Genomic DNA, 22336 nt, shown 5'->3' with positions numbered 1-22336 from the left:
TGGTGATTGGTCATTATATAACTGCTAAAAGAACAAATCCAATGGTAGCTTGAGACTGAAATTGGACAGAAAATAAATGTTGTATTCATTTAAACGGGCCTAGGCTACTATGTACATATTTCCCGTGTTCTCTGGTCATGTTCTAACTAAGAAAGTGAGAAATACACTACAGTATATGTTTCTGCTGAAACAAAACGTGTAAGGTGCATGAGACTTTTTCACAGTACTGTATACATACAGTGGAGTAGTGAGGATTTTTGAAGGATTTTTTTTTACATCGGTGAGTAAGGCTGGGTCAAATTGTTACCAGCTTTCGTGAACATGAAACAAAATTCACCAATCCATTCAATGACTTGGATTCAAAATATAACGTCTTCGCCCCAAACCACACTTTTCCAGTAAGCGTATGAATATTGGTCCTGTAGCTCTTCGTTTTGTTGTAGCATACAATAAACAGACAAACCATAATGTACAGTAGCTCTATGTAATCTAGCATCTCATTGCCGCGTAGCATGTGGCATGGCTTCATTCCCTACCAGATTATTTGTATGGTAGGAGCAGGTTTCACTCAGTCTCTGTATACAGTATGTTTCTTTTTAGAGTGCTTGGCCAGTGCTTACTCAGAAAAGGAAAAAGGCCGCACTTTGCATATAAACGTGCAATAAAAACACGTTTATATGCAAAGTGCAGCCTTTTTCTATTCATTTTACCACACATAAACCACGTCAATGTGTTGACATGTGTGTAATACATGTATTATGAGGGAAGGATTCTCTGTCCGTTTCATTTCATTCCCCTTTTTTTCCCCTAAAAAATGGCTCATATTGGCTTGCAGACTTATAAGGAGATGTGTTGATCCCTGAAGAAGGCAAAAGCAGATACACACTAACGAGTGTCCTTTTAAAATCCTCCTAGCCCAATGAAATATAGACTTTTTGTATTATTCAAACCGGCCTGAGAGCCTGGGCATAGAATTATTATACAAAGATCCCATTTTCTGGCATGTTTTCCCCATATTTCCAGATTATTTGTTGATGTTTGTTGATGTTTGCTTATGGTGGTGGGGAAAGGTGCTTTCACATAACAACAGACTGCAAGTTTATCTTTATGAAAGATAAAAGATACAGTACATTACTACATGGAAAGGAATGCCTTTATTCATTTTCCACTGACGAATCTCTCTGTGAGAACACCTACATGTAATGCCTTTATGAATGTCATAAAAAAATGCTCTAAATAATAAAAAGGACAAAGGTTATGAGCACTAGGTGTCAGGAAGGGGTGAGTTTTGACTGGAATACTGTAGCCAATTGACCAGTGAGTTATATCTCTCCTCTCCGACGTTGACATGAGAAGAGAAGTGCACTCGAGTTCCTCTTCAATTACCATACAGTTTATCAATGACTGAGAAACAAAAAAAAATTGCACAGTGAGCTCTACATTTCTTTTTTTCTTTTGGAATCGCTCAAAGTGAATCATCAAATCACTGTGTGTCTGTGTGTGTGTGTGTGTGTGTGTGTCTGTCTGTCTGTCTGTCTGTCTGCCTGCGTGCCAGAGAGAGACAGTTCATTTGGTCCCCAGTTTCTGCCCAAACCCCTTGATGGTGTCGGAGGCTTTGTCGGCGGCGCTGCCGATGGTGGCCTGTGTTTGCCGGGAGACCTCCTCAGCAGCTGTGGAGGGGACGAGAGTGGGAGGGGCCAAAACAGCTCAGCACGTAATAGAAAGTCATCAAGAATCATTTCTCTGGAACTATGTGATGAGACATACTAGCTATCTGACCTAATTAGATAAAAGGGCATAAAAACTCCTCCACTATAAGCAACAATAAATCTTAACACTGGGGCCATATCGACAGACATCCTTACTGCGAGAACAATCTCAACTCAGAGTTTCTATTACAGAGCATTATAATACAAGTGAACATCAGTGGACCTGGCTGGTTGCTATTCCTTCCTGTAAAGTGGACTCATTTTATTAGACACTAAGCAATTATGTTGACATATTTCATTATTTGAATGTTAAGAACCTGAAGTTTACACAAGTCTCAATAGATACATGTTTTGTTCATGTTGCATAATATGTTATACATGTACATTATCCAGTATATCCATATAATATGCTACACAATAATAACAAATCTGTTGTTGTGTGTATGTAATGTGTATGAGTAAAGCATTCCTGTAGTGAGCAGTGTGAGGTGCAACTGGTGCTGTGTGCCGTACCTGTAGTGGTGGTTTCTTTGGAAGACTCTGCCACCTGGTGAACAGCATCCTGAGCTGCCTGCACTGCAATCACACCAGGACACTCAGCATGGCTGACACAGATATATAGGCACATAGACTGGAGCAGGGCTTGTAATAACTCTACTGCTGATGAATTTGAATTGATTTTGAATATATCTCAATTCTTCTTAAGCACATGCAGTTTATTTTTTGGCATCCAGATAGAGTATAACAGGTACCAGCTATGACAGTTTAAACAGCTTCTGTTCTATGATTTTCTATAGCATCAGTGACATTTCTGAAAGTGATTTGCCGATAAATTGTGCCAACTCTTTCTCTAGGGTAGCATAATTGTCTACTAAACTGGACTTTTTTTCCATTATCAAAACAGATGCCTACAACTTACATTTATACCAGTTATACCATCCTACTTGGATTTTTCCTGTGTATTTACAGTGTTATCTTTTTTTGTGTCACAACAAAAAAATTATAACACTCAGCACAGCACAAATCATCTCACACACAATATATTACAAATAAACAATAGACAGCACAATACATGCCTCTTGGGAATGTAAACAACCATAATTCAGAGCGCAATAACATGATTCATTCCAGAACCCGTGGATGAATTGACTGAGGTGTTTAAACTGTGTTCTGCTGTGCTCATTGGGAAGGTTAAGGTGCAGGAGCTGAGATGCCCTACCTGCAGTGTCGGCGACCCCTTTGGCCGCGGACTGACTGGCGCCCTTGAGCCCCTCAAACGACTTCTTGATGGAGGCCATTCTCCTGAGCTCACCCTCGGTCTCTCCCGTCTCCGGAAAAAAACACACAAACCTCCTCGATGTCTCTCAGTCGTTGTTGCTCTCTCTCTCTCTCTCTCTCTCTCTTGCCGACAAACGAATAAAGCGTGCAAGCGGGCGTGAGTCGGTTTAATACTCCGCCGGCCTGTGGTCAGTGCCCGGCCGCTCGTGCACGCGCGCCCTCCGCATTCCAGCCCGATTACACACACACACAAAACCCCCAGTAAAAAGGGGGCGAGATTAGGCTGGCATCCCAGCTATGGAGGGCTATAGGGCCCGGGGCCGGGCCGGCAGCTCCGAGACGAGGCTCTGGCTTGTGTTCTGCAAGCATCTGCAGTTTGGAGAGCATCCCTTTCATTCAGGATCGAGCGCTCAGACATCCTGAGTGAGGGGTGGGTCGGTGGTGGCGAGGCCCTGTGATAGAGAGTTGACTGTGAGGCGAAAGCTGTTAGGCTCCTGTCCTTCCCAATCAGACAGTTTATTCATGCAGCTAGAAGCAAAAGAGAGCTGGACAGAACCGCAACATCAGAGGGGCACACTAAAGTTGTGGGTGAGAGACAAAAGGACTACCACATCTCTTTTTTTCTCTTCTTTATTTACAGAGGATTTGCATGTCTTGCTTGACACAGAAATCTTGATATCGACATTTCCAGCTTTGTAAAGCACATACTGATCTGACATCCACTGAGAGCTCAAGACTACATTTAGACTGTTGTCATTTCACCAACACACCTCACATACACACACACACACACACACACACATACACACACACACACGCAACGCACACACAAACATGTACAAGTTGCCCAAGTCTGACAGATACCTCACTGAAATGATATCACAAGCAACTATAAAGGTACAATGTATAAAACTCTTACTTGAAAAACAGTAAAATCAACAAATTGCTTCAATAGTAAATGAAAAAAGAGAATACACAAACAGGCATTGTACACACCTATAGCATATTGTTGCTTTTGTATACATTTACCCGAAGAATTTTTCTCCCCCAATATCTGTATTGGAAGATCCGAAACATCTATCACAGAAATATAGAAATACAGAGACACAAGTACAAAGATTCACAAATGGACCTCGGGTCTCATTTCTTTGGGAGGGAATCAAGGAGATGAGACAGAGTCGCCCATGTTGATAATAAAACTACACCCAACGCATTACAGCAATACCATGACATTTACAATAGATCATAATAAAAGTATTTTCTGTAAGGAAGAACATTTTTTTTTTCTCTCGGCAGGAATGTTTTGATTTTTTTTTTTATCTGTGGGTGTTTTGATTTTGGATTTTGTTGGGGGGGTTTTTGCAACCAGGGTTATTATGATGGGGTCAGCATTTGTCCTTGGTATCGATATAAACCTTTGTTGTGCTGCTGGCTGGACACTGGAACGGTCAGCTTACGCCTCAGGCTCGTAGTCCTGGGTCTGCTCCTGAAAAAAAATATATAAAAGAACAGAGCTTAGCAATGGTAAGAAGTACATTAACATTTTATGCAAGCAGTAGCCTACACATTGGGTTTTAATTTTCTTTTATTTCAGGTAAACAGGTGATGTTTCACTGCAACGTGTTCCCACCGGATATTTGCGATGACCCCAGATCAAGACGCAACAACAACAGTCAACAACAAGTTGGACTCTTTAATGAAATAAAAATAACTTCATTGGAGTAGACCTGTAACTTCAACATACTCTAATAAGGCAATAAATGGTACATTACCATACAAGTTTGCCATATTTATGACAACATCTACTTTCCTTGTATAACAAACTTGTTTTAGAGCGCAATTCCATTCATCAATCTCATTTTAAATGCCTATTTGAAATATGGACACTGTTATAGGAATTAGACAGAGATGAAATTAATGAAATGATACATGAAGTTAAATCGCTGATTCAAATAAAAAAGATGCAGAAACACCACCAGCTTGTTTTAAGCTTTCTTTTGCCAAACCACCAGTAATCTGTGTCCAGAGCTGGACATTAAGGACCTTTAAGGCTGAATGTGTGAGAAGATGGTTCGTTGGAGGTTGTGAAGATTACCAGGAGACTTGAAGAGAATATGGGAATTCCATAATTAACTAACAAAATCTATATTATAATATAATATAATAGTATGTTACTGCAAATGCAAAAACAAATGGTGTCTTTCTTTAATCAATCTTGCCATACCTAATGTGTAATTTACATTAGTAGCCAGCTTTGTAAATATGCATCCTGATATTTAATCATAGTGATATTTCATCTCTCCCTAATTCTCCCTGCTGGTCTCAAGACACAAATCATGTCAGTGTCTCTTGTGACCAGCAGAGGGCAGCGGTAGCCAATCAGCCAAGATCAGTCAACCTGCGAGCCACCCAGATCATCACGACCGAGCCACCGACTGTCCTTTCAATACAGCTGCCTCTCGCCTCCCTCCCCCGGGGCACACTCAAAGAGAAGGCAATAAGACGGGCGATGGCAGAGGGAAGAGAGAGAAAAAAGGAAAGAGAGAGAGGGAGAGGGATAGGTAGAGAGAGAGGGAGAGAGAGAGAGAGAGAGAGAGAGAGAGAGAGAGAGAGAGAGAGAAAGAGAGAAAAGGAGACATGTCACATGCCTCACAAGGCCAGCTCGCTGTTCCATCACCAAGCTCAAGGAGAATCCATGTTTGCAGGGAGGCAGGGAGAGGCCACTCTGCACCTACCCACAATGCATCTGTGCCCTAACAGAAGCATCATCACCACACCCCTAATACCCAGACACAGCTTGCTTGCTGAGGTAATGACCAGAGACACTGTTTGGAGAGTGAGATGCATATGAGGAAAGGGGGCAAGTACTGCTGATTTTGGGTGAAAATGAAACAATAAGCCACAATTAATTAGGATTTGTTTGTTTTTTTATCCATAAATGTGAGATTCTGTATATGGGTCCATGTACATTCAATGATTTGTTGTTGAAAAGAAAAATTAGCAAACAACAATCAACCTGCTGTTCTGTTTGTAATTGAGAATTCCAATATAAAGGACAAAAATAGAACTGAATCATTGATTTGACATCCTAATATTAAATAAGTAAATGACTGGATACAACGTAGGCTATTTTGTGGCCGTCAGGTGCCAGCTGTGGAATTGTAAGAAGCTGATGTCATCTGATCAGTTATTGCATGTCCTACAGTACATCAGCAGTAGGCCTATTTTTGCAATGGCTCAAGAGAGAAGGTCGTCTGTTGAAATACTGAGAAGGAGATTCAGTGCAGAGCATACATTAGCTGACACATGCATTTTTAAGCTTGTTTACCAAAGAACCGTGCTTTTGAGAAACTGTGGCTTGGATGGTCACGGCTTGTCTTTGCTCACCCAGATTTAGAAAGATCTTCTGTAGGACCTCAAATGTGCGTTTCAGCTCTGGTTCAACGGTTCGAACCAGATGGCATCACCCACCTAAATGTGTTCAGCTTTTTTACTCTGTGACAAAACACTAGGAAAGTGAAACAGTCCCTGACCCTATCAAGAGGATGCCATCACTAGGAACTAGGAACATAGCCAAGTATTACCCTCAAATATATTTATCTGGATTGGTCATTGATTCATTTGAAATATGCTTGCTTAGACAGGCCAATAAACTAGAGCAGCTGGAGACAGCAGTTCTCATCCAAGGCAAAATGTCACATGCTGTAAATCCACACAGCCATCTGCTCCAGAATTGAAAGTGTTTGTCCTTGGCCCATGTAGCACCCTTTTCAGAATTTTTTTTGTGAAAATCATTTCGGTATTTTTTGGTATAATTCTTCACTGACAGTCTGCCCCGAAAAAAAAGAAAACAACCTCCTTGGTGGAGGTAAGAAAGATTTAAAAACTTAAAATATGCTCCAAAACGTCTGCATTCATACAACACAGATATTTCCGTAAACCTTATTTACCAGAAAATACACTTTTGCCTGGTTTGTCCCTCATTACTCCTGCAACACAAACCACCTTCATTCAAAGCGTGCCAGTCAGCTAATCTGTTTGACTTTAATGAAGAATCTTCTTTCGCTGTGTGTAGAGAACCCTCACTTATCTTGATGATCTAATCGTCTCATCTATTTTCACTGATGATGGCCTAGGTCTGTCTCTCTTGAACTCTTGTGCAAATACTGCTGGCATAAGGCTCCATAGCCATCAAAACTTATGCCAGTTTAGTATCCAGTGATGATGACTGAAATGTGTACGTGTGTGTGGGTGTGTGCGTGTGTGTATGTGTGCATTTGTGTATACCCATATCTGTGTGTGTGTGTGTGTGTGTGTGTGTGTGTGTGTATGGGGGGGGGTGCATTCAGGTATACCCATATCTGTGTGTGTGTGTGTGTGTGTGTGTGTGTGTGTGTGTGTGTGTTTGTGTGTGTGTGTGTGTGTGTTGTTGCGTCTCACCTGTTGAGTCTCGTCGTATGTCTGCCCCTCAGGCTCCATGAGCTGCTCCCCCGCCGGCTCCTCGGTGGCCTCCTGGCCGAACTCGGGCTGCGGGAGAGAGAGAGAGAGAGAGAGAGAGAGAGAGAGAGAGAGAGAGAGAGAGAGAGAGAGAGAGAGAGAGGGAGAGAGTGAGAGAGGACACAGCTCAGCGCTCATCCACACCATTCACCACAGGACACTGCTCACTGGGCTTCCCATAGATACACTACACACACAGAGATACAGTGCGGTGCACGCACATGAGATGGGCCAGTAGAGCGAGAAAGAGATACGGACTGATGCAAAACACAGCCGCAGTATACATATATTCTCTCTTTTTTATTTTACATACATAGGGAGGCACACACTCCTGCACCACACACACACACACACACACACACACACACATACATGCAACCACTTACAAATGTTATGGACTCTCTCAGAAAAAGAACACAAAAGCTTTTGCTCACTCTGACAGAGCAAACATCCACAAGGCCAGAACATGTACACACACACACACACACACACACTCAGACACACACACACACACACACACACACACACACATTCTGTATAATAATGTGCACGGGAGCACAACTGTTACACACTCCATAGCATTTTTTTTCCAAGCCAGTGCTTCGGGCAAAAGCACTTTAAAAGAAGCGCTCTGACTTGCCACCTATACATGTGAGTAAAGACCAGTACAGACCAGCCAAGAACAAGTGTGTGTGTGTGTGTGTGTGTGTGTGTGTGCATGGGAGAGTATGTGTGTGTGTGGGTACTGGGGTGTGTGGGAGGGGGATGATGAAGAGATGATGAACAGTGCAAAACACAGATACTCATCTGCCTTAGCTCGCGGTTACAAAGACAACTCATGAAATTCTGACGGAAACCGCAACATCCCTCAATGGGGACACCTCATCTCGGCTTCAGCTTCCTCTTTTGTGTCCAACAGGTGCAAAGACAAATGAGAGGGAGAGGAGGAGGAGGAGGAAGCCCTGTTGCCTAGAATATGAGCCGAGCTGAAGGCTCGTGGCTGCGGCGTTTATTTTTAAACTCCGCTAATCATGTCAATTAGGCCGTGCTGGAACAGGTTGTAATTCCAGCGCATTGTATACGGACTCAGCCTCACAATCCATTCAGACAGTTTAGCTTGCCCCCCCGTTTGAATCATTAAATGATGCTAGTGCTTGGCTTTTGCAAAACATTGGCTTTGAGACTTTAGTTGTTGGAAGGGTTTCTTGCTGCCAGAGGTTGGATGGCTGGGGTGACACTCTAAAGAGGATATAGCCAACAACAACATGGCTGCTGACATGTATGACTAAAAAGCCTACTCCTCTGCAGGTAATGGCCTCTTTCGTCTGCCATCAGAGCCTGTCAACAAATGCATTATTTTCTGTTTAACTCTGAACACCTACAGTATGAGTGTAAAAGCTGCAAAACCTCCAGCCAGTGGAAGCTTCTTAGCTTAAGTCTCCGTCTAAGCGATTTATGAGATTACTGAGTCAACAAAAGGCAACAACAACAAGGGGGGCGTACTGTACATCCCAGTGGGAGGGGAGACTTCTGGCTAACAGCCCTGACACCATTTTCTGTTACACTTTCCTTAAGTAGCCTTAGATAGTATGTACTTAATGCTTAATAAATGTGTACTTATACTTATGTAAGTATGTGCTGTTACAGGATGTTCTTGTGGTTAGGGTCAGGGTCAGGCTTCAAGTTATTAAAAGGTGGTCATATCTACATGATCAGTACTAAGCATTCATATCTCTAATAACACACTTCGAATGCAATGACTGTGTGTTGTTCATACTATTTTTTATGCAACGACTGGGTGTGTGTAACTGTGTGCGTCTATATATGCTGCTAATGCTGTTCTATAAGTTTCTATTTATTATTTTCTAAATATTTTTATAGACTCATGAATGATGCACTGATGGGAAGACACTATTTTGTTGTACCTGTGATAATGATAATTCTATTCTATTTTACTTCAGGTTAAGCATACTTTTTAAACATTAGTTTTAAAGGAAGGAGTTGCCACATTTTTAGTATGTTTAATGATGCTGTGTCCCTTCTGGTCCTTATGAAACCGTATAAAAACACAAAACTAAATGCAGCTGAACACTGCCATGTTAAACGTGAAATCCCCCCTGCTACCGAGAACACAGTGTCCCTACCAATTACAGCCTTGTTGCCACGGCCACTGACCCACCCATCCACCCAGGCAGAGCATCAAAGTACTGCTATCTTTACCACACACAAAAAAAACCTGCGAACAGCTGTTACAAAATACCACCACACAAAAACACGTACCAAACACAGAGCAAAGCCAAATCAATAGCTTCTAAAGCAATGACTAGGTGGAGTTATGCACATATCATCTTGTGCCAGCCTGATTCCAACATCATTCGTAAGCTCAGTGAATTTCCTCCCCTGTGCTAATTGTGACCAGATGGCTTCTTTTTCTGAATTAACCGGTATATTCTCTAGTGGTACCGACGATCACATTTCTCTGGCCCACACAGTGAACTTTAGAGGTCCAGCTGATTTCCATAGAGCAGTTAAACAGAGTCTGGTTGGTGGGGCGGCCATCATTAATCCTGGTTTCAGATCATGTTTGAGCTCTAATATTGAATCATGTCCTAATAAGATAAATCTGGCATCTAATTGGAGCTTAACTCGGATGATTTCATTAATATCATCTAAAATTCTCTCCCAATATTTCCCAAATTTGACAAATGACCAGATCAGGTGTAATGCTGTGCCAATATCTACGCCCAGGGCAATAATTCAGCTATAAAAGATTTATTTTTACTGCCCCACAAATGTATAATAAACCCTGCAAATTGCATAAAATTGAATAAATCGGCGCCTGCAGTTTGAGGGAGAGTTGCCGGGTGGTTGCAACAGAAGTCCAAACCTTGTGGGGGTTTTTTTGTTGTTGTTGTTTTTTTAAGTGACTTTTCAGGTCATGCTCCTATTTCAATTCTGAGGCAGCTGCATCACCCAACACCAGATCAATAAGGCTGCAACACATCTAAGACATCAAGCTTTATCCCTTCCTCCTCTCAGAAGTCTTCTCAAACGAGACAAGGAAGGGATACTGCACTAAAACTGATGCTACACTAGATATATTGAAGAAATATATTGAGGGCATTTTGTGCTCACGTCATAAGCATAGAGATTTTGTTAACGTCTCCAAAACACCTAAATACCATTTCAATATCACTGGGGAGTAATTTTAGAAGAAGTGAAAAAGGGAAAGATCATAAATAGTCTGCACAGATATCCATTTCCACCACACCTCCAACTATATTTTTCAGTTGAGGCAAAGAGAACTGTTGTCTTGACTCTATCTGTACCCAAATGCATTTACTAAACTAGGACAGATGAATCTCTGCAGTTATTGAAGTTGTATCAGTCATGTGACAATCTTCTAATCCGGTCAGGTACACAATGTATGAATGCGGGAGTGCTTCTTTGTGTGATCGATGCACCATTTGTGGCTTTGTGTGTAGGGTGTTGTGTTTGTGTGGGCCTGTGTGTTGTATGCCTATACTGTACATGTGTGTACGACTATGTGTAACAACAGTGGCTATGTGGTGTGATTTAATCACATATATAGCCACCAAAAACCTGCATTTCATGAGACACCTAACTTAAGTCTTAGCAGAGACATTCTAGGGCCACAATCAACAACACCGAATACAGCAGGAACACCCCCAACTATGCTTCGGTGCTTTTTAATTGCTTATGTTAGGCCCAGTGACATTGTGCAAGGTCGCAGGGGAGAGGGGCGAACATCACAAAGGGGAAGTCAAGAGGCCGCGATACTCCCTCTGGAGCAATCTGTCCCATTGCTTGTCACTGGGCCACTGATGCAAGGCCTGTGCACAGAGGGCAAGACAGCACTCGGCTCGGACACCGGGGATGATTTCTGCCGGAGATTCATTCCCTGGTAATTGGATGGTTGCACAATTGCGTCATAAAAATTGACCCATTCGACCAAAAAAATGGTCCAAAAAAAGGTGCACAGACATCTGGTGAGAAAAAAAAAGATAAAAAAAACGATGTATTCCCTGTACAGATACAAAAATAACCCCTCACACCTGGCACGTCAGTGTCTGTTTTTAGAGAGGGAAGTGGGGAATGAGAGCGGAACCTACATTCATGTCGGAGGGGAATTCGTCTTTCTTCACAAGGCCAGTGGCAGCGGCGATGTTCCCGGCACCCGACATGACGGCACCGCCGAGCTGCGATGCCCCCTCCTTGGTCTTCTCGGCCACTGTGAAACAGGAAGTGACTTTTTAATCAGAGAGGGAGAACCTGAGTGGGTGCCAACAGAAAACAAATACCCTCATTTTGATACCCCTGTGTTTAAGTTTTTATTTATTTATTTATTTATTTTAAATCAAAATAAACATAAATCAAAAAAACCCTGTCTGAGCTATTTGGGCAAAATATTTGTCAAGTAACTGTCAACGAATCACGACCCAATCTTCACACAAACCCCCAGCCTCAGCTCATACCTGAACAAGCACAAAACTATACTGTAACTCCAGGCCTAACCCAAGCACAGTACCTTAGCCCTGGGAACTAACCCAAGATGTGAGCCTGTTTGTGTTTGCAACGGGCAGGCACGAGAGTGAACAGAAATGAGTGCATCTACCTACTTCTGATGTATCTTAGGTACAGAAAAGCCTTCATTTAGCTATTCTCAGCTTTAACTGGGCCAGTGAAGCTAATAATGACCAGAAACGTAAAGGCCTCTTTTACTTTTATGCAAAATGTGAGCAGTTTCCTCCCACATTCATTTGAAGTTGAAAGTAGAATGTGTCTAGATAGTAAACACTGTGTGTGTGAAAAAAGCATTCCACAGCCAAACAATGGTGTCTAAAGTACACATCAGTATTTTTATTAAAATACTTAAACAAAAACATTGCCTTGGACGACCATTTGTTTCTACAGGCTCAAATCAACTAATAGAGTGGCTGACACACATCCAACATACCCTCAATAATCTACTACAATACATTCAGCAATATTACCATTACTTATTGCATTTTTAAATAATCAGCTAGTTGTACGCTTACACTGATATACATTCAGTATAAGTACAATTACGTTACAGACACTTTTGCATGGGATAGCCCATTTGGTTTGGTGGATTGGGTTTAACAGTCACCCAGTCTCTACCAGACGGATCCTTAAATTATTGAATAGGTGGAAAGTAGACACAGTATGCACCAGTGACTTATTTGTTGATCGTCTGAAGTAATGAGATCTAACATATATTTATAGCTTTAGAAATACTCAGGTCAACTTACCTGTTGCGGTCTTGCTCCCTAGAAGGTAAGAAATAAAAATAAAAATTACCATCAGAGACTTTTAAATGTTATTGTAAACATAGACAACAACAAACACTTTAGCATTTGAGCATTTTAAATGTTAGAAACTATGAAAGTATTTAGGTTCCTGACTGAGATTCGATTCAAACCCATTTCAGAATAACAGAATTTCAACCCATTTGGAATTCTGCCAGACCCTTGCCCTAACACCCATTTCTAAGGATATCCCTCAGACATTCTTTTAGTGGGAGCCCATTTTGTTTTTTTAAAAGGGCGTTTGAGAATGTCACAAAAGCTTGTATTAAATTGCACATCTGAGGGCTATTTCAAGCTTTTAGTGAACATTTCTATTGTAATGTCTTTCTGTGTGGTGATATACAAGCATTTAAACTAAATCAACACTGCCACAAAATACAGCCACCAACCAATGTGGAAGACCTGACGAGGTTAAGTGTACAGTTCAGGATTAACACAAGTGAGCTCTGGCTTTAGGTTTCATGTACTGTATGTGGGAAAATGGTTCCTTTGGAAGAGGCAACAGTCGCAACAAATATTTACAGTAAAAGAGACAAAATTGTGCCGACTGTCGACTGTCAGGCCAGGGAAATATACCTAGCCACACACACACACACACACACACACACACACACACACACACACATTCATGCACACAACACATGTGCACACGCACACACACACACACACACACACACACACACACACACACACACACACACACAGACACACACACACTCACACACACACACACACATACACCCACCCACACACACACACACACACACACACACAAACACGTTTGTTTGTTCAAATCAAGCCCCCACAATCCTACTCGAGTGAGGTTAGAAAAATACAGCTCTCTGATGGCTCCCTGTTGCTTCAGATGAGGACCCACACACCACTTTCAACTGCCGACAGAGGGCCATTTCTGGTGAATGAGGCATTACCCTCTTAACTGATGCCAATCTAGCGGTGTGTCCTTCTCAACACTGGCTGCCCTGCTCAAGACTGGCTATAACCACAGCACGCATGAATGGAAACTTACCTACATATGTAAACACTCATTAATTTACTGGACAACATCCAATCATTGCCAATGATTGCATTAGTATAAGCCTATGAATAGATATATCTCTATAGGTATATAGACCCTTTCAATCCCTTTGAAATGTTCAGAACCAGTCATTTTGCTGGAGTTTTAGGTGGCATTTAGCATTTTGTGTGAGCAATTTTAGGTTTTTTGGAGTTTTGAAAAATAGATACAAAATGTGTTGTCAATTGCAATGGCACTAAATGCAAAGAGACATTTCAGCGCAGGCCCTCATGGGATCAATACCTTTTCCATCTGCCTAAAAGAAATCAGAGGACTCAGGATCTAACAATGACCTTTCTGCTTCACACACCGTGGCTTGATCTTATTTTCTACATTTCAAGCCACTGTATGGGATGACTCTTTCATGGCCATTCCAGTGAGAGGTCTCAAAGGCATTGTGGGAAGTGTGTGTATGTGTGTGTTAGGGGGTGGGCTGTAAAATGCACCAGCTACCACAGTGGGTGTCTTCCCATATCCTTAGTTGCGCTCTGCTCTGCTCTCAGCTGGGGGGGGGGGGGGTTGCAGAGCGACAGTCAAAGGTGAGGAAGAGGAGGAGGAGGAAGAGGAGGAGGAAGAGGAGGAGGGGGAGGAGGAGAGGAGGCCTATGAGCTCAGCTGACTCTCACCCCTCCTCCACACACAAGCCCACAGGGCGAGTCAAGCGGAGCTTTCTAGGGCACCACCACCACCACCACCACCGCCACCGTTCATTTTCTCATGCAAACGCATATAAAGATCTCTCTCTCCCTCCCTCTCTCTCTTTCTCTCCCTCCCTCTCTCTCTCTCTCCCCCTCCCTCCCTCCCTCTCTCTCTCTATCTCCCTCAGTTGGCCTTTGGGAACACCAGAAAGGACATGCATGGCGCTCACATGAAAAAGAGCCACACGAAAGCAATGCAACCTGGCAGTGAGTGTATGGCCCTAGCAGTGCACTGAGGAGAGAGGCAGGCCTGAGAGATATTGCCTTAGTTGTCTCTGAACAGAGAATGGCTGGCGTACTCAGCCACAGCGCAGACCTTGAGGCTCTTTGAATAGACAGGGAGAAAGGTCGACAGGTCTGAAGGCAGATTGATTAGTTCCTCTGCTTTCATTTAACAGGACAATAATCTGTCAGTAAGTCCTTCACAATTTCAAGACGCATGTAATAGTTCAAGTAAGATACAAACTGTGCCAAAAATAAAGACTAATCTATGTCCAATATGAAGGATGTTCAACATATCATATTGATGAGTTGTATGGATTTCATATGCCATGTGGCTGTATCATGCATCATGCATGCATCTCAAATTGCTTACCAACTGCCAATTGTAAGCTGTGCTTGACTAGTCATGCATTCAGGTTCGCATTGAAAAAAGACATCTAACCGACATTTGCCATAAAAGATAAATTACTGCATCACCATTCTAAAGAGGCAAAATACAACACCTCCTCCTACAGACAGACACTAGTTGCCAAAATAAACATCCCTCCCAGCATAAAGTCAAAAGCCTGCAGATTTGCAGGCTGAGGAGATCGTTCTGACACGTAATCACCCAAAACTCTGTCTATGAAAAACGATAGTATTGCTCTAACTGTGCATCTTGGAGATGTACAGAAAAAACAAGGATTTCACTCTTTCAGTTGACATCAAACACCAAAAGCACACTCTACAGTACATCACCAGAATTGTGTTTCTAAATACAAAGGGGAGATAACGTTGTGCGTCTAGAAAGGCCTCATGTGTAGGGACTTCCGTCATTATTGTTACCACGGTGAATTAGACACTCTATGAGATCATGGAATTCGGTGACATGTGGCCTGCAAGGCATCCGTCCAGCAGCAGTGAGGGATCAAAATGATGTTGGATGATCTCCAGAATACATGTCTATCCAAACTCTATGAGGGTCTCTGGATAGATAAATAAATAACACTGTGAATCCAGGCAGAGCATTGCCACTGAGGCATACTGCGGGCTCACAAACTGTAGCCTACTGCATGTCTGAATGCATTATGCGTAACATAAAATAGTATTTTCAGTATTACTTCTAATAAATACCTTTCCATCCCAATGACTGGAAGACTGTCTCTAACCACAAACCATGTTGATTGTAAATGCAATACCAACCTGTTTCATAAACGTTCAACCCATATCAAACCCTTTCAAATTGTACTTTAAATTGTTATTACAGGGATCACGACTGACAATTTATCTTTAACTTGAAATATACTGTAACATTTAAACTACAATCTATTATTGAATTGCAACCAATAGAAAAAACAATTGTCACTTATATGAGTGCAAACCAAGACTGCTCCATTGTTGTTAGACATCTTCATTGAATAAATCTGTCTTAGCGTTAAACAAGAACAGGTGTTTCAATTAAGCTGTCCATAGGCTGCAGCTGTTATAGTATTATGGCATATTACCATATCATGTGAGAGTAGCTGTGCACGGTCTACGTGAGAGGGAAAGAACACCCCACCCCTCTTCCAGCCAATCAATGGGACCTACAAACGTCCCCCCATCCTATAGCGATGCGCTATGTGGTAATATAGGAGAAGGCAACAGCTTCCCCCAACCGTGCTGATGCTGGTAGGGATGCCTGTACGTCATCACCCCCACGGAGGCAGGCGCGAGGCATCTCCGTGATGTGCATACATTTAAGGATTTTTTTCAGACACACGCCTCGTGTATTTTTTTTTTCTTACCCACAAACATGACGCCCTCCTTCGTCTTCTCCGTGGCCACCGCCACTCCTTCCTTGGTCTTCTCGGCGGCCACGTCCATAGCTTCTTTAGCTTTAGCAAGCCCCTTCATAAAAACATCCATCTTGGCCCCGTCACTTCCCAAAAGAAAATGAATGAATGAACAAATCGATGTTAAATTGCTGTGCTTGCATTAAGTCAAGACGTAAACAATTAAACATGGCCAAAACACAGGAGTAAATTCAGATGTGTGTGTGTGACCAACCCAAAAGCCACGAACTATCACTTAAGTATCCTCACAAACCCTGTCACTTAAACACAATGGAGGAGCAAATGGAACGCCTCGTTTGCCTCCAGCTAGAATATGCCACTCACTCGTGAGTGTGTGGTTATACTAATGTTTAATTCAGATTTGTATGATCTACAATTTATTTATTTCAGTCACAAACGGGCAGTGGAACACGATGTCCTCGAAACGGTTAATTGTGCACCCGCTCATTAATTATTACTTAATGTAACGTTACCCCCAATGCCCGAGAAGTGTCTTTCAAATAGACCTGTCTGTATCACATAAATGGCAGTTTTCAATGACATAATGGAAGACCATTACATGGTGGAGATAATGGAAGATGTGGAAGATATGTGCAACAAATATGCGCTCATCTCTCACTAATTTTAAACCGACACTTCTGTTTAAAGATACTAATTTTCTTCAAAATATAACTTTATCCCTTCGCCGTGTTCCTGTTTTCTAAATAAATAATTTGGTTTTGATAGTAGGCAATTCACATGAGCAGTAAGGTGTCATCAACGTCCTTACAACAAATTGCTGGACAACAGGCATATTCCATGTCATAATGATGGTGTGCAATTATCCATCATCAGGTTGTCGCCATATATTCATGGTATTATATTGATTGTATTTACACCAATACATGTGTACTGTTAAAACCTTGAAATACATACTAAATAACCTTATTTTTCGTTTCTCACTCAACATGCTTTGTCAAATACGTGCTAATCAAATCCGATTTTCCCATAATAATCGCCAACCATTAGAAACAAATGAGAAAACTTACCTTTTTTTCCCCAAATGTCACTTCTCCTTATGGTTCAATTGCACACTACTCAAATATGTTCTAACGGGGAAATCTCACAATATAATCACTAGGTGGGCCTTCCTCCGTATGCGCTCAACCAATAGCAGCCGACCTCCTCAAGGCGCAACAGAGAGAATCCACGTAGCCCCTACCATTGATCAGCTACAGACCCCAGCCGCTGGTGGTTCCTGGCTATTTCTGATTAATGTAAAAGTGCGCTAATGTTATCTAGCACTGTGTCTGGTGATATCTGCATTACCCTACTACGGGCGAAAGTCTCTGCTTTGAAACACCCGAGCGGATCTGTATCGTAGAAATAGGAATCCCGAACCTATCAGGAATTGCCTGGTTACATTACATTTTGGACAGGTGCTGTTAAACGCGACCCGTCCATTACTGTTAATGGACTCCCTTTGCACACTTTCATTGTGGAATGAGAGCGACCCAGCATTGTGCTGTGGGGACTGTTATTCCATTAAGATAATTTGATATAATGGGATGATCACGTTTTCCCATTAGCAACCATTATGGCATACACCATTCATAACACATTTATAATGCAAAACATGATTTTGGATCATTTAGATGTTTTGACTAATAAGCACATTAAACTGCCTGACACTTGTTGGCGATTAGCAGGTTGGGCAGCAAATCGGGAAGCGATTGGTCCTTTCAGCACTCAGTACAGTCAGTCACAATTTTGAAGTTCATGCTTGGTTCCAGCAACAGATAGCAATTCCTTCCAAAGCGCGCTCTGATTATAACAATTTACGCGTCGGTGAGGAACTTACGGCCTTTTGGATATAACGATATTCTAAATGTTTAACATGGTCTGTCACCATGTTTTGTTCTAAAGCCAGTATGCATGTGGAACTTGTGCTGAGGAATAAGCCTGCAATAAACCGAGAGCGACAGTCAGTTAAACAGGTCTCCACATTCATTGGATAGACTGCATCCATTTGATGGAGGGTGCTGCAGGCAATGTAAACCATCAATATTGCCGTGGCGTGAAAAATATACGACAGTGGTCTGTCTGGCTTGTAGAATGATGCAGTGGCGATTCTAGAGATTTTTTTTTAACAAGGGTGGCCCTAGTGGGACACTGATTCATTCAAGGGTGGCATCTAAACAGAAACTCAAGTTGTTCAATTCGCACACATGCATGAGTAAAACCATGCACCAAACACCATAAATTGAAGGACATAGAAGGACATGTAAAATAGCATTGAATGTTCACTGTTAACAATGACCTGAAAACGGATAAAAATGCAATTAAGTCTGACGATACATTGGCAGAATAGTTTCTGATTATCTTTATCTAAGTGTAGGCTATCTTTGAGCAGGCTTCTAAGGTAAGAGCAAAGTAAGGAACATGGTGCACCAAAATCTAAGCCTAGGCTGTGCTATTTAACCCTGCACATTTCGTCAAGTTCACCTCTTCCTTATCGTCAAACGTCATCATCTCAGTGACACTCAAAAACACTATTTTGCAAGCAGCACGAGCTACTCTCTCAAGTAGCTAGCTTAAAATAGGGATGACAGATAGCCTATAAATATCTGTCAACATACATGAAAACGGTGCAACAATTTAGGCTAATCTCAGATAATTATCCTATTATTCTCTGTGTGGTTTATAGCCCATGAAGATGCTTGCAGATGTCAAAGTTGTTCTATGTTAGTATTGAAGTGAATAAAATGTGTAACTCCGCTGTTTAAACAGTCGTGTGTAGATCAGAAGTTTAAACGCTAGTTGTGACGGCGCAGTCAACCAACATCACCAAATTAGAGGATATTTCAGCACTATTCACGTGGACAGCAATTAGAGGATATTTCAGCACTATTCACGTGGACAGCTCCCCTCAAGAGCAATGTACTAGTCGACTTCACGCTCTGGTCATGTTTGGAAAACAGTCGGAAAAACTAAACGAATGACCTTCAGATGAATCGTGGAAAACCCTCGTAAGTGCATGTATCCATAGTTATCGGGGAACTGGGCCCTGATCAATGTCCTTGCGCTGTCTTTAAGCTACCATCTGGGGATAGCCTGCATCGTTGCCATGGTCTCACCTCTTCAGAGATGCGTTATTGATTTTGGCCTAGTCAAATTGGCCACAGACTAGGCTACTCTTCAGCCAAGGACGTGTCGAGATATGTCAGTAGTAGCCTAATGTCAGTCAATACTGCACAGCTGCAGTATACACGTCCGTGTACACACCATGCATCTAAATGAGTGGCAGTGACTTCCAGAAATATGCCTACACGACATACGATGAGTATTGTTTTTAGGCTACACTGATTTGGGGGGGGGAATGAAATGCTTCATCAACTAACCTGCAACGGCAGTCTGAAGGAAAATGCTGACAGAGCAGTTGGCTGGGGTGACCTTTAAACCCTGACCTCCACCTTTCCTAGAAGGCCTTTTAACTGATTTTATAACATACAATAAGCATCTATCAGTTGAAAGAGTTAACTCTTGTGTGTTTTGAATGTCTATTGATTGCTAACAGAAAGTTTTATTCCATATCATGGATAGTAGACCTAATAGTTAGATATTTTCTGCATAAGCCTGTATGCCCCACTGATCTCAAGATAATAAGGATTCCCCAGTTGGATTCCTATCCAATGACACTTAAAAACAAAAAGTTTTTCTTCTGTTTATTTGTTAGCTGTTTGTTCATCGCCTTCCAGCTTCACTGAGGGCAACCCCAAGAACCCAGTCGTTCAGATGCCAGACGCCATCTTCTGGTCAGTAATTGAAGTTACATGGGTGTGGAATTAAGTGTCCATTTTGCAATAGCTAAAATCAACAGCAGGTAGCGGTTGCATATGATTAGCTAAAGTATTTATTTATTATTTTTTTTATTATTATTCTGTCTTTATTTTAGCATACTTTTAGCTTTGTTCTTTACCCATCATTTAAATTAGGGCACATTATCCTAGTATCCTTATCTCCCAAAATCCTCATCTACAGGCCACTTGAAAGAATAATTTAGATTAGAGTGCAAAGACTACCTGCTAGTCAAAAAGTGGATTATCAACTTATCTAATCAATTTATTGTGTGCCATCATGAGATTGTTTTCTCTCACCTCAGACGCAGTTAGGTTATCACATATTTGTACACTCTTACAATACAATAATTCTAATCTAACAATTTTCCAATATTTTTTTATGTTTTGTTTTAGGGACAACAACACAGTTTGTGTTGTTTCTAACACATTCGTTTTTAAGAGTGTAGTTGCTATTGCCTGTCCTTTTTTGCATACTGTGCCTAGTCATGACAAAGAGGTCTTTGGCTATTCCAGACTTGAAAACAAAAAATTGTATGTGCTCTCAGTTTTCCAAGACGAACATTGTCCTCTTTTGCTCACATCAGCCATTTCGTCTTGTCCTTTCTGGGATTTCCATTCAAATAAATGTTATTCATGAAGGACTGTCTGTGACTCAGAGAACTTTTCAACAGAGACAAATCTAGAGGAAAACTGTGATCTGTACAAGGTCATGTACAGCCAGGCATGTCACAAAATGATCAAAGCCGGCATTTTTTTCATTGATAATAAGTAACTAATTGAAGAAATACCAATAGAATGGCAGGAATTTTATTTTATTTGCTATATACGCAGAGATACTGTTGTAAAACATGTAGTGAAATGGCAAAGAAAGATTTAGAATGGCCTAAATAAAGAGTCTGAGGATGAGAGGTTTTTCTGACGCTGACACAGTTTTGTATGAGGATGACATGGGTTTTTCTGACGCAGTGTTGTCTGAGGATGACAGAGGTTTTTCTGACGCAGTGTTGTCTGAGGATGACAGAGGTTTTCCTGACACTGACACAGTTTTGTCTGAAGATGACGGTTGTTTTCCTGAGTCTGACACCTGAGTCTGAGTACGATGAGAGGTTTTTCTGACGCTGACACAGTTTTGCCTGAAGATGACAGAGGTTTTTCTGATGCTGAGGCAGTTTTGTCTGAAGATGACGGATGTTTTCCTGAGTCTGACACCTGAGTCTGAGGATGTCCTAAAATGTACACCGTAGTACCTGTGGCCACTCTCTTGCCTTTGCCTGCAGCTCGCAGTGCTCCTGGAAGCTCCCTCTCTGACACGCCCCAATGGCTCACTGCTGGTCTGAGTACTTGGCAAGCATGGGCAAACTCCCCGTAGGCACTCAACTTGGTGTCGAGCAGCAGCACACAGTCTACTCACTCTCCTCCTTCTGCTTCTAATCATCGTACCCACCATGGTGCCTCCTCACGCCTCCATTGTGAGATGGGATCAGCATCAAACCATTGGCAAAGCAAGCCATTCACCTAGCCCTTGAAGAAGACAGGTAGAGGGGATTTTACCGCAGATACCTTACCGGGCTATGCTCTTAAAGCACCACTCATTGGCCACTCTCAGTCACTGCAGCCAGCCTAAAGGCCAGTACACACCAAGTCCGATTTTTTGAGACTGTTCCGAAAGTTTTTTTCATCAAATCAAACTTTTTCCTCAGAGTGTAGACTGATTGGAATACATGTGCTTAATAACCTGCGTAATTATGGTATAATTTGTTATAACAGTTCAGACACAATCTGTATTGATGGACAATACAATGTCACCGTTCAGCTTATGACATTTGTTGGCATTTAATACCGGAACATCTCTCT

At 41.9% G+C, this 22336-nt stretch overlaps 1 protein-coding gene across 1 annotated transcript; it reads right to left on the bottom strand.

Moving 5' to 3' along the window:
- Positions 1-4337: 4337 nt before the first annotated feature.
- Positions 4338-17842, bottom strand: sncb (synuclein, beta). The gene is made up of 6 exons (XM_062524696.1): positions 17672-17842; positions 16596-16729; positions 12779-12796; positions 11618-11736; positions 7428-7514; positions 4338-4473 (listed from the first exon to the last, which is right to left on the bottom strand). Exons 2-6 carry the CDS (start codon positions 16714-16716, stop codon positions 4441-4443), a joined length of 378 nt encoding a protein of 125 aa, XP_062380680.1. The 5' UTR covers positions 16717-16729; positions 17672-17842; the 3' UTR covers positions 4338-4440.
- Positions 17843-22336: the final 4494 nt, after the last annotated feature.

Source organism: Sardina pilchardus, chromosome 21 (assembly GCF_963854185.1).
Source record: "Sardina pilchardus chromosome 21, fSarPil1.1, whole genome shotgun sequence".
NCBI lineage: Eukaryota > Metazoa > Chordata > Actinopteri > Clupeiformes > Clupeidae > Sardina > Sardina pilchardus.
Note: the sequence above shows the minus strand (reverse complement) of the source record. Positions and strands in the feature narration are given on the sequence as shown.